Here is a 13,951-nt window from a genome sequence, read left to right on the forward strand (position 1 = left end):
GAGCAAAACGAGAACAAGGTGAAAGCAGGAGCCAACGTTTCGACAAGCGGACTTGTCTTCTTCAAGGTCCACTTGTGGAAACGTTGGCTCCTACTTTCACCTTGTTCTCATGTTGCTCATCCTCTTGAATTTCCGTCTCCTGCCTTCCCTGAGTTTTCCCCAGAAAAAGAAAGACATCTTTGAAGGATAGATAAAAATTGGTGCTTGATGCAGCCAAACATAAATAAAAATGCTACAGAAAGAAAATAGAGAAAAATTCCAAGTGCAGGAAAAAATCATTACAATTGCCAATCCTGCATGCCAGCACCTTTCGAGAAATACTGTTGTTATTCCAAGAGAATGTGCTTGCTTATACAAGCACATTCTTCTAGTTCCATGCCATTCGGAAAAAAATGAGTTTCCTGGAAGGTAGCCACATGCACACTTGGTGATCGCAATGTTTTTTTCCCCCTGGACTTGTATACCTATATGTATTTTCTCCCTTTCCTGCTTTTATGTTTGGTTTCATCAAGCACTAGTCTTTATCAGGTTTTATTGCTGTACTACTTTGTGGTAACCTTTATAGATCACTGCATTTTCACAATAAACCTTTTAATTAGAAGTTAGCGTACCCTGTTCTTACTGCTTCACACTGTACATTCTTGCTACATTGGCCAAATAAAAGATTTTATAAGGTATCATGAGGGCCATTAAAGTGACTTGTTGCAGTCTATAAAAAAAATAGCCTGGCTGCAAATGGCACCGGAGAACACACAGGACAAACAGGAAAACCGAGATGATCTAACAACCAAAAGTTTAATGTACACATTGAGTAAATGTTCGCTGACAAGCAATAGACTGAACATACACAAAAAGGAGAAGCAAGAATTCATGTGCGTTTCCTGACAGGAAATGCATCCATTTCTAACGGAGGCCGTGCTGACAAGATTAACCCAGCATTTTTAGATCTACAGCTTCCGTAATTTCTCTAGGCAGCCGATCTGCACAGAATGATAGCTTCTTCCTCTGCAATGCACACTCAGATGTGGCGAGTGCATTGTAGAAGAAGAAGCTAGCATTCTGTGGAGATCGGCTGCCTAGAGAAATTATGGATGCTGTAGATGCAAATACACTGGGAGAATCTTGTGTCAGCATGGCCGCTGTTACACTTTCAGAGATGGATGCGTTTCCTGTTGGGATCTGTATGGACACGCATCAGATCTTGCTTCTGCTTTTTGTGTAAATTCGATGTATTGCTTGTCAACCAGCATTTACTTGGCATGTTCACTAAACTTTCATTTGTTAATACACCTCATGATTGTGTTGGTCTCTAGCAGAAAGGTGTTCATTCTTTTTACAGTGAAGCTGTATATGCCTAGGCGAAACACTCATGGTCCGATCCCAAAAACCCTAGTGTAGGGGTAAGAGCCATTGTTTAAGGGGGTGTGAGCCATTGCATTCGTCTTGCATGTTGGACGGAGACATTTCTTCTTGGGTAGACATAGCAATGCTTATGCATTTCAAACATACATTTATCTGCGTATTATTGCAGGGAAGGGACACAGAGGGGGATGGGGTTAAGACAAGATCATGATGTCATTATTATCTCGCAGCAAAGGTGTGGTGGGCCATTGGCTAGACCGATAGTGACGTCGTTTCTCTCTAGCAGCAGAGCGCGCGTGCAGCAGTCTCTCTCCGACTTCCCAATAGGTTCGAAAATGTGTCCCTGTATTTAATTAAATGAAATGTGCAGCCCTGTGTGTCACTTCGTAACTACAGTGCATAACTGAGTCATAAACATTATGATTAACGCATTACAAAACACAAGTGCGTAACATAATTCAGAAAGACTTTGATGGACCCGCTGGATTAACACAATGAACCACTCATTGCACTTTCCATGATGGTGATCTTGCAAAGTGCAATGTGTGGCATTCCAAATAAACAATGTGATAAACCCAAGCCAAACATGTGCACAGCCTCATTAAGAAACACAGACATAACCAATAATATAGAAATACTTGAATAAACCATTGGAATTAACCCATTGATAAACACCGGGGCTGCACATTTCAGCTTCGCTGGTTTACCGTCTGTACAGGGTGCATGGGCAGTAACTTTTTCTGTTATTGCTTAAGTATTGTAAAATGTTGCGCTAGTTGGTGCAATGTATTGGTATTGCTTTTTTGCTGGTTTTTTTTCTTAATGTTGTGCCCTTCTTCCTTTTGTAACAACTTTTTAATTCCCCCTTGCATAATACTCCAACCTTGCAGCGTGCGAGGTATATGAATAAATAAGTACATAAGCACGTTATTCATTCATCTGCATACACCTTGCACCATTCCTTGCTCAATAAACGTCACTGCGTTGACGTCTCGCAGCGTGCATCTACGTTAACTGCCGTTTGCGTTTCGGTACGGTTTGTGAACAGTGTAATGCATAAAGATTACATGACATTAATGTTGTGACCTATGCGGTGCATAAGCAAACCTTGCAAAAGATGACATGTTGGATTGTTGAAAATAAGACAAATTGTATATATCGCAGTTACTTTAACAGCATTTAATTGACCTCTTGACAAAAACTTCACTTTGCATAGATTCCAACATGTACACTGAATCTGCAGTTTTCTTTTTTGCTTATTAATGCAGTCGTTACTGCATGGCCACATTGTAGATTTGAAAACAAAGTGAAATAAATTTGTTTGTTGCAATATAACAATATGTGTAGATCACTGCGATTGTAACACCAGAACTTGATACAAACATGCACACTATAGGATGCAGACAAATGCTCAGGACAAACTCCAGCATGTTTGCATCCTGATACTTATGAAAGTGAACGGTTTCATTCCATGGCTGTCAATGAGAGGGAGAGAGAAAACTTAATTGTGTTCGTGGAACAAAAATGCATTGATAAGCTTAGACATATAGTCATTGCTTAACACTTTCGAAATGGATAATTATAGCTTGCTATCGACATTGAAGCTGCCTTTCGACAGCAAGAAAAGGAATCAGTTTTTCCAGCTCTGAACATTGAATTGCAGGAAATGCAAGCAGGCATAAAATTCTGCCAGTATAATCTGTTTAGGAATGCCAAATTGGAATAAACATTGAGGCTTGCATTTGTACTTTCTCTGGCTGAGCAATCTAGTTTGAAATGACTCCCATAAGCATGTCGTAACAATGTTGATCTAATACAGGTTAAATGCATGGCTAGCTTAAGAAATCTGGATGATTGCTATAAATTACAGTGAAGAAACTATAATATCTAATAACATTAATAATATAATAATAATATTTATTTCCACAAAACAGGCTAACCGTGAGAGGCGTGCGAGGCTGAGCAGAAAGCTGAAAAATTCTACGGCAAGTGCGCCTGCCGTGGGCCTACGATCCTGCATTATGAATAGCGCGTATTGATATGGTCTTCTTGTTAGAAGTTCCAAGTATACCACCAGTGCGAGACACGGGACAACAAAGTGGACGAGAAGCGTGTCTTTTAGAATGCTATGTTACAACGTACAGGTTTCTACAAAAGTGACGGTAACTGCTCGAAACATTTGATGCGTCGGCTTTTGCGCCTTTAGAAATATTTAGAGAGGGCTCCCACATATATATTCGCAGCGCAAGCACGGCAATGGACGAACCAGGCTAGCGCTAAGGTTGAATTTCACAACACAATTTTCATTCCACGTCGTAATCACACAGATCGTTTGAGGCTTCGTTCACGGGCACACGTGGACGTTCGGGTTGGTGCTTCTTGTTGCGTTTGGCGTAAGAATACGGCTAGGAGCAGGCACCACATATGCGCAATGACGGGCAATATACACGCATCATTTCTCCAGAAGCTGACGCCGAGCACGGGTAGCGCGAGGATCTTGTTGGGCTGACCCGACAACTTCGTGGCAGCCGAATTTCGAATACTGCATATGCGGTGAGGGTAGCTATATGAATTTGTCGATAGGTCATCTTGTAGATTGTTGTAGCGCAGGCAGAACGAAACGGTCATAGAAGATAGATAAGACAACACACAGCGCTGAACAATGGAATAAAGAATCGCTGAACCACCTGCGAACAGCTGTTTACGTGCGGGATGTCGCACTGAACTGCAGAAACCGCCGTCGCGCACTCCACTACAAATCTTAACTAACGTTTTTAAATTAGTAAACGTACATATTATTTGCTTCCAATCAAGATAAGTCAATAATATTATAGTGTAAACGTTTTGTTCACTACAATAAAATAATTATGCAGCGTGTGCCACGAAACCTGGCAGTAAGCAACCCTGGGCGTCGCACCAGTCGCATTGTTAAAATCGCAATCGTGTGAAATGAGCCCTCTAAAGATCGCATTGCGACGCGTGCGACAGCACCGATTTTCGTCGTTGCAGTCGCAGCATGTGAAACAGCCTTTACAGGACCGAATCCACGGCCTCCGTGTGCCGCCTCCACCCTTCTTGCGATTCCGCTTTCTGTGTCGATAGTCCACTGCACACAGCGAGCCCCTAATTTTATTCGTTTTCAAATGTTTGCTGTCCCTTAACGTTCGCGTATCGATCGCGTCCTTCGTGGGCACGGCTCGCGTGTCCACCCGGCGGCGAGCCGGTTGCGCTGTTCGCGGTTACGACTCGGGCGCGGTTGCGTCATGCCCGCGTCGGGTGGCGCTGGGTCATTACACAAGAGACTGCGGGAGGTTGTTGGCCGTCTGACTCCACTAATCTAAGCGGAAACGAATTGCGGCGGCAGCGAATGGCATTGCAGTTGGGATTAACTTTCTTGCTGGTGTCAGCCCGAAACGTGCTGACATTGGGTCGCCTGTTTAGCGGCGTCGGGGGCCGAGAGGAAGCGTGGGCCAGACGGTACCTTGGCCGGTCACATCGCGCCTTATTAGGGCGCAGCGAGTGAGGTCGCTTTACCAAATCGGTGCGGGAAGTTGCGCTACGCGCTTGCCGTTTCGTACTAAACACTGCCTCACTACACTTATCACGGGAATAATATAGGCCCGTAGCGAAAAAGACAGCAGCCTATGGGAGCTCACTAACGAAGAAAAACGCTAAAGAAAGTCGTTTCGCCTGCCGTCACTTTGTGCACCATACGTGTTTGCGGCCATCGCCAAACGGACATCTGTATGTGTTCTAGCACATCGCTGGCTCTTCAGTAGCTGTCGAGGCGAATCAGCGTGGCCGGACGCGCCCCGGCATCGAAGGTCTCGACGTTGGTATCTGCGGCGTGTGGTTTTGTACGTGTTATTTCGGGTATTTCGCCGTATTCGGGCCACGGCTGCACTGTGTGAACGTGTTGACCATAGCGCAACCCTCATCCATTGTTGCCACTACGAGCGCGTGCTCTTGCGCAGCGCAGGGGCGACGTACGAATGGCGACTGCGTCTTGAAAATCACTTGTACGCTGGCGGTCCGCCGATACCGGGGACGCCCTCGTTGCGCCGACGCGTGTTTTTCCTTCCGTTACCTGCGTCCCAAGAAAAAAAAAAAATCATCCGCCACGTAGAAACTCGATAACCGGCGCGCCCTCCCCTTCTCTCGTTCCGCGAGCCGTCAAAAAACGCTTCGGCGCCGTCGGAGGATGGCGCCGAGAAACATTCTTTGAGGAAGCCTTCTCCGTCCTCTTCCCATTTTCTTCGTCTTCGCGTAGCGTCTGCACAGTGACCTGGTCACCCGTGTGCCTGCCACGTCTCATGCTACTGCAGCCTTGACAAAATGCCTAGCAATGGCACATGCCAGTTTCAGACTGACCTCAAAACTTTTTACAGATATTATATAAGATAGTGCTGCTATAGCCTTGCAGCATAAAACACAATAGATCTGAATGTTCTCCATCTTTTTCAGCCAGTGGAAGTAAGCATATCTGGCATGATAATAAAGTCATACTGAGAAGTTTACTCTAGCTTCCAAGATCCATTGTCTCAAGACATTAACAACATGCATTTGTGGTTTTGCCCCACTTTGCTGGCGTTTTTAAATATTTATTTTCTCTGTGGCTTCTGTTATGATTGCAGATCTTCTCCAAATGAAAGCATCCTTCAGCCGCCATCTCTTGTTGAGAAGATGTCATCGTCGGAGTCAAGCTCCAGCGACTCTGATGACTCCTCCTCTGCATCAGGCTCGGGAAGCGACTCGGAAAGCTCGGACAGTGAAGGCTCTGCTCCAGAGACAAGCAGAGAGGTGGGCTTGGGCACCGGCCTCCCATTGCTTTTTATACTGGCTGTCTGAAAAATAGTGAAGGTAACCTCTGCTAGCTTAACATTAACAATTTTTTTGTTACTTCCCTGTAGTAGGCTATGGTAATGCAAGAGGTCCTTACCGCAAAGTACTACACAGCTGTCCATAGGCATGTTAGCACCTATGCCCATTTATTAGACATTGTAAATGACACTGCATATTTAAAACGAACACTGTTCTCGGGGTGCCTCCAACTGATGCCACCCTAATGTTGTCAGAATGGGCCAATGTGCTTTCAGGCCTGCAGAAAACTAGTGTGTACAGGGGAAAAAAAAATTTAAAGAAGACGTTATTTAAAATCGGCTAAAAAAGCTGTCCTGCTTGTCTGATTTTGACAAGGGCCGACTATGTTGCTGTCCTCCAGGGAGTGTCTTCTTTTCTTATGCAGCCGAGCACCCAGAGCTGGAAGCTTGCTGACCTCATTGAGAAGCGCAGCTCTCCTGCGGGTTTGGGAGCTGGCTTGGCCCCCATGGTTCAGCAATCGCGAGCCGAGGATTCCCTCGTGGATGAGGACTCCTTCACGCCCATCCTCTCCCAGTACCCGAACAGGGATGCCGACCTCGGCCTCATGCTCAAAAGGTCTGTACTTTTTCAGTAGTGAATGTTTTCCTGGCTGGCTTGTTTAGATGCAATGCAGAAAACAGAGATTCCTCAGATGTGGCTTCAAAGTTTGCTTCATGCTGGCTTTGCTTTCATCGTTGCAGCTATGAAAAAAACTCAGCCATGTTTTCTTCATTTTTCTTTTTTGTTCTATCGTCACATGTGCTCTTTATTCATGCCTTCATAAATCATTGAAAAGAGTGTATGGAAGTGTTTACATAACATGATTTGCATGTTGTGTACTTTGATAAGTTTTGGTGATACTAGCATACTTTGAACTCTAGTGTGATGTATCATATCTAGTACAATTTTTTGGTTGTTTGATCAGCGTTTAATAGAACTTGCAGCATTTCTGCACTAACTAGTAGACAACAGTTACATGGAATGGGGGTAACACGATAGGGTGTGTCCCAAAACGCCAGCATTTTTTCATCACATCTACTGCTGGTATGCTGTGAAGGCTATGTCGCTAAATGTGATTTAGTGAGAACACAAGCTCTTGCTGGCTCCAGGCTGTCAATACATGTATTCTTTTCATCCAAGGCATTTGAGAAAATATTCTGTCACAATGACTTTTACTTCCTGGTGCTTCGATGTGTGGGTTGCAAAGAAAACTAAATCATGCCAATTTTCTTTTTTCCATCACTGTGTTCATTTTGGGATGTTTGCAACATCGAATAAACCTGTATGCTATGCAGGTAAAGGGGGACTAGAAATGCGAACAGCAGAGCACGCAGCCTGGGAGCATCATGCCATGCTCTCTACCAGCCAGTCCCAAAAAGCTAGGCCCCTGGCGTGGTTAGGCCCTAGATTTAGATAGTTCACATATGTGCAGCTTTTGAAATCTCCTGTTAGAAGGTGTGAAAATCATCTCAGGCCACACACTCTGGCATTTTAATTTTTGAGTTCCTTGTACAGGGTCGTCCGCTTTTAGGGGAAATGAGTGAGGCCGCGTTCCGTGGAGTGCCACATGTGGCTGCTGGACGAGCCGCTTGCACATGCGTATTGTCTGTTACTGTGACGGCATGCACAAAACCTTAGCGCGCCTGCGCAAGTATAGTTCTCCTGGTGGCTGCCTGTGGTGTGCCACGGAGCATGGCCTTGCGCTCATGTTCTAATCCTAAGAGTGGACGGCCCTTTGTGTGCTAGTTTCTAAGATTATATGAATTGCACACTAAGTGCTATCTATCACCATCAAAGTCAAAAGCATAATCATTTAGAGCTTGATTCTGGCATACATGCAACCCCGTAGGTAGAGGCTAAAAGCAGAGGCACATACAAATTTTACAGCTGCTTTTAATGGCAAATCTGCTGTGTAGCTTATGTCAGAATACTAAAGGTTGTGAGGTTGCATTTGTTTAAGGAAACAATTTACAATAGTGAAATACCAGCTGTGTAAAGCCAGATCTCAGGAAGAAACAGGTTAGCCTTACCATTACTTTCTGATTATAAGGCAGAATACTGCAAATAAATGATGAACAGTTGCTCAGACTCCACATGAGTAGAGAACATAAGCAACAATATTTTGTCCTTTTTGACGGTTGGAACACAGCATCTGACTTCCACATTGTCTTGCTTTACAGTCCCAGCCCACAAGGCCTGGACCTGATTCGCTCCCCTGTCACGAAGCCGTCAAATTTTCTTCTTTCCCCGGTGCACTCAAGCCCATCCCGGAGTCCACCGCCCTTGACCAGCCACGCTGGGGCGGCTCCACGTAGTCCGTCACCTCCGGACCATCAACCTGCGCCTCTGACGGCGAGTGTAACGGCCGCTTTGTCTGACGACGAAGGTCCTTGCCAGATGCAGAATGGCAGGATAACCATGAGGCTAGGCAAGCAGCAGCCGACACAACCCAAGTCAGAACCTGAGCCCCCAGCTGCCAAGCAACAGCCAGAGCCAATAAAGCGGTCATGGCCATCCAAGGCTGCCAAGAAAGAGACTAGTCCCAGCCTGGCCCCACCCCCAAGGAACAAGACACCTGTCACCCCGGTCCTGCCTGCAAAAACTGAACCGGTGGAGGGCGATGTCACGGCCAGGGAACCCACGCCCATTGGCATTACTCCAGCAGTCAGTCGGACGACTTCAAAGCGGAGTCATTCGGACCGCTACAACGAAAAACGTTCCAAAATTCACAAGCCACGCTTGGTGCTGTCTGACTCGTCCAGTGATGATGAGGCACCGCCTCCTCCATCCGCTGTGGGGAGGCTGTCCTCCAGCGAGGACAGCAGAGTTGATCAACGAACTTCCGCCAAGGCTGCGCCATCGCGTGTTCGGCCACCAAAGCCATCCCGTGGTGATTCTAAAGTGCACAAGGATGAGCTGGTTGTACCCAAAAGGGAAGGGACGGGCATGCCAAGGACTCCTCCCGAACCTCCTTCACTGTTGTCTCCCATTGGGCAGCGCAGTGGCAGTGAAGTTCGGGACAGTGCGCCTGCCACAGCCTCATCGGACAGCATGGTTGTCTCCATTGCCTTAAGCCGCCTCCTTCGGTTGCCTGGCCGGCTAGTGAGGCAACAGCCGTCTCCATCCCTCTCTAAAGAGCACCCTTTGGACACAGGGCCAGCTGTGCTGAATCAGAAGCCCGATGTGTCAAAGCATAACTCGTGTAGTAGTGCAGTGTCTTCCCCAGTGAAGGGCAAGTCAAGCTCGAAAAGGAAAAGTTTGCCGGACGAGGACAGGGGAAGCAGAGAGCAGGAAAAGAAGCGGAGGGTGTCAACTAGCTCCAGTGGCTCGTTACGAGTCAAGAGAGAGTGAGTGCTTGGGATGTGATTGCTGTAGTGTTGTTGAAATGTCACACACTGAAAGTGCTAGGGCCAGTTTATGAATATTTGTAGTCCAGGGCACATGCCTGAATCGTTTTGAGTGCAGTGACTCAGCCTCATTGCACCCACTGAACAAAGCTAAAATAATGTCTGATGCTTTCTTGACCAGCTGTTTGTTGCTGCAGGAAACACGGTATTATATTACTTGCACAAAGTTAAAACATTTTGAATAGATTAGACCAACTCTGTGTTAGCTGTAATGGTGGCTTTCGAAAATGCTCCTTCTATGGCGATTCATGGTGTACAGTCGACTTCCACGAATTTGACCATGATGCTACGGACAATATTGATCAAATTATCTGGCTGGTCGAATTAAACAAGACGTAGAGGGAATTGCAAAACACACTGCTGATTCATTTGGCAGTATTTGGCAGATCTTAACACGCCCCTGTATCAAACGTGTGCCCGTTTTCAGTGTGTCCAAAGTAGAAAACTAGCATAGCAGTACCATTAAAGCGCCTAAATAAAGTAGAACTCTAATGCGCACCTGATTTTTAGCAAGAAAAGTGGGCATCGGACTGTGTGCCCTTGCCCTGTGGCGTTCGGTTTCCTAAAGTTAGCTTTGCTGCAATATAGCTGTGTTTTGCAGCAAAGCATACAAATGTTGCGAATGCGGTTTCTGGCTCAGTTTTTTCTGGCTCATTTTTGACAGGAGGTTGATGTGTGTTCAGCACATTCGCAGTCCCTTGAGCTCTGCTGTGACAGATGCTGCCAGTAAAGGGGTCGCTTTTCTGGTCATTTAGGAGTCAAGCGCTTGCATGCTGACTGGTTAAGTTCAAATTACCCAGTGAAGACCAATTCTACGATTGAAATAACGAAAATTTAGTCGTATAGAAATGAAGGGGCGCTGGCGGGAACCTCTAGCTGGGATCGAAATAATCGAAAAATTGAATTAACGGTAGCAAAATTAATGGAAGTCTGCTCTTTGGACTCACTGAATGTGTGCGCCGGTGATTCAGAATTGGCACAGGTTTGCATGCCATACTGGTTTTCCAAGTTGCTTTTCTCTAGCCAGTAATGTGTCACATTGGTAAGGGGACCAAGAGTACATGCTGGCTGGGCAGGAGGGTCTTCAGGATGCAGTGTTTACATAGGAGTTGGATCATCTGTGACACGACGGCCATGTACACTGATCCTTTCCCATGTGGATATTGTGCCATGACGTCACGACACAGTATCCTCCTGAGAAACAAAGCCGAAATGGGTTGTAGGAAAGCTGTTATATTAAATTATTTATGGTTCTATGAGGCTAGTCACCATTTTTCTAGAGCTTAGAGGTCTAGGACGTTCATTTAAGACAAAAAAAAAAAGAATATTCATAAATATCATGTCAGTACCCCAGTCAACACTGACTCAAATGAAGCACCGTATGTACTCGTGGAAAGGCCGCCCTCGTGTAAGAGCTGCAGCCCCATTTTGGAGGGCAAAATTTTGGGGAAAAGTTATGTTCTGTTTCCGCTAGGTGACGCCAGCTGCTTTTCAGTCGACACTGCTGCGCCATTATTTCTGCATATGGGGCGTCATCTCGGCTGTATTAGCAGCGTTTCCAGACAGATCGGTGGAATTTCGCCTCTAGAGAAGGGAGCCCTGTTTGAGTCGGCGCTGGCCAGAGACGATGGGCCGGCATCTGATGTTGTTTACTCCAGCGTTATGTCATTGGTGCCTCTCTTACCCTCTGCTACCATTGCAGAAACGGTATGAATCTCTAGCAGGCCATCACCGGCCTGATTAGTGTGAGGGCCGCATCCAGCAAAGATTCTAGAAAGAAGGTGCCGCCCTTGCACAAGTATATACGGTAACCGAGTGTCGTTAGTAACCTAGTGCTGATATTTTTTGTGTTCTGATTTACTTGTTATTGATGGTCAGTCATGTAACTCTCTAAATATTGATTTTACTGCTAATGTATCAATGTATTAGTCCACAAGTTCGGATCACCTTTTGAAGCCTGTGAGGCAGTTAATCTGGCCAGTTTACACCTTCCTCCTAGCTCTTTTTCTGGCTCTAGAAAGTCCATGAAAGTTTTAGAAAGACTGGCATCATCTCATCTCAATTGGGTGCTTCATCACTGTGGCTTTTGAAGTAGTGAAAGCTGGATATATTGAATCTGAAGGGGATAACAAGAAGGTTTGATATATAGGTAATTCAATATGTAAAATAAAAATTTTATTACAAAAATTTTAAAGCGGATATTACAGCTGTTTGTTCTACACAATAATTCGTTTTATGTGGGTTCAATATATCCAGGTTTGACTGTACACTGCAAATAAACATGCACCGGGCATAATATTCATCAATTTTTTTTATTTCACATAGCTCCGAAAAAACATTGATTCAAAAGAGAGACTGCACCAGAAAAAGAAATGCTTTTTAGTTTTGAAGCCTTCTCTGACAAAATCTACACTTCTAAACTGAAACAGTATCCGTCAAATCATTACTTAAGGTGTTAGTCAATTTATTATAGGTATTTATTTTTTCAATACTATCGGTATCCAGGGATCACTAAAGAGAGTATTGGTTGTGTGATGTACTCATGGTGCACTTCTTCTAATTGCTAATATTGGTGATTATAGCAATAGAGGTGGGGAGGCAGTTTCACTTTTTTGTAGTGCGCGGTGTGAATAAATAAAAGCAGATACAACTGCAATATGGCGAGATATGATATTGAACTCACTGTCATTTTGCACGAGTAGCCAAAATTACACAAGTTTTGTTTTGTTTTACTCCTGCTATTATTAGTAACTTGGTTGTGATGGCGCAGAACCTTTCAGTCCTTATAGTAGTGAGTAGTAGTGATTCGGTAAAGCAAATTTTGCCAGTATAGTTGAAAAACTACTCTTAAGCATCTCCCATGAGGTGCTAATTTTGTTTGGTTTTTTTCCTTTGCACAATTTCTTGCCACAGGTCAGTTGAACTGCCACGGCCAGATGATGAATCGGAGAGCCGGCAAGAGTGGCCAGAGCCTCTACGCTCATGTGACAGCCCAAGCAGTTTGAGTTCATACTCAAGTCAGCGGAGTGGCACACGGCAACACCGTGGGCGTCCCTCTTCATCCAGCAGGAGTCGCTCAGAAAAAGGCTCAGCGTCTCGGAGAGAGACAACGCCTTCTAGTGAAAAGTCCAAGAGGCACCACAATCACCACCGGGACAAGAAAGAGTCATCTGGCTCAAGAACCCGGTCCCACTTGGATGGGGCGTCATCGTCGAGCAAATCTCGGGCCGCACCTGATGATCCAAACTCCGACCCCAGTGCCATGGCAGGCAGCACAGATGTCGTTTCTTCTAGTCAGGTGAGAGCCCCTGTGTTCATGTATATTTAGTATCCTGCACTGGTTGAATTGCTCACATCACATTTGTTTGTTCAGTGTAATTTTTATGCAGAATTCAGTTTACATAGTTAGCATGGAGCTCATGCTACTGCTTGTGCAAATGCGAAAAAAGTGTAGTGAATTGGACTTGTGTGCAGTTAAAAAAGCTGGCATGTTTCCTTCAGTGGAAGAACGAATTATACTGCCCGTTTTTATGTGAACCAGTTGAGGAAGTTAAGTGGTGGTAGCCATAGGTAGTAGGTTTAGCATGACAAATTTAGGCCAACAATTTCTCCATCTTGGGTGTCGTTACACTGTATTTAAAAAATAAGTGTTCAACGAGTCATTGTCACTATGAATACACAATGTAGATGTGGTACTTCCTTACAATGAATTGCATTTAGGTGTTGCAGGCCTACACGCAGAATGCCCCTTTCTTCTATGCCCTCAAAGAGTATTGAGCTTTCAACACAGTAGCATGGCCAAGGTGCACTGCATCACTGTGGGAAGAGCAAAACTAAGCAGGGGCATATATCATGGTAAATAGACATGATGATGCTTGAGCAGACCAAGTTGTCCTACATCACCACAGAAGAGAATCTTTTTTCGGCACAGTTGCTTGACACAATTGCCATGCAAGCCATGTGTCTGGCCGGCAGAATGCAGTGTACAATTGAGTGTAATTAATTTAACCTCAACAGAAATAACGGAATTGGTCTAGCTATATGATAGGTCGAAATAAAGAGGCAGAAAGACATCTTAACACACAGACGCTTCATTTGGCCTTATTTGCTTGATCCTAACACACCCTTGAACCTAACTCTCACACGGTGTTTTAGGGGTTCATAGTATAACACCCAGATCTAGCATGCTCATACGGCTGTTCACTAAACTCAAGTCCCTAAGCTATTGTTATTCGTCGAGCTTGAGTCATGTGCTTTGACTTCATATGCTTAATCTTGTTTACATTAAAACATATTTGATAACTTAAGGGTGCATTCCAACC

The 13,951-nt window shown here is 45.0% G+C and overlaps 1 protein-coding gene across 3 annotated transcripts in view; it reads left to right on the forward strand.

Annotated features, from left to right (window-relative positions):
* Window positions 1–13,951, forward strand: part of LOC142578851 (uncharacterized) — a 215,706-nt gene that overhangs the window by 186,448 nt on the left and 15,307 nt on the right. For all 3 annotated transcript variants that reach the window (XM_075688485.1, XM_075688486.1, XM_075688487.1), the window contains 4 exons: window positions 5,997–6,162; window positions 6,608–6,798; window positions 8,403–9,569; window positions 12,543–12,927. In XM_075688485.1, the coding sequence (XP_075544600.1) occupies window positions 5,997–6,162; window positions 6,608–6,798; window positions 8,403–9,569; window positions 12,543–12,927 (1,909 nt within the window). The remainder of the gene's footprint in view (window positions 1–5,996; window positions 6,163–6,607; window positions 6,799–8,402; window positions 9,570–12,542; window positions 12,928–13,951) is intronic.

Source organism: Dermacentor variabilis, chromosome 4 (genome assembly GCF_050947875.1).
Source record: "Dermacentor variabilis isolate Ectoservices chromosome 4, ASM5094787v1, whole genome shotgun sequence".
Taxonomy (NCBI): Eukaryota; Metazoa; Arthropoda; class Arachnida; order Ixodida; family Ixodidae; genus Dermacentor; species Dermacentor variabilis.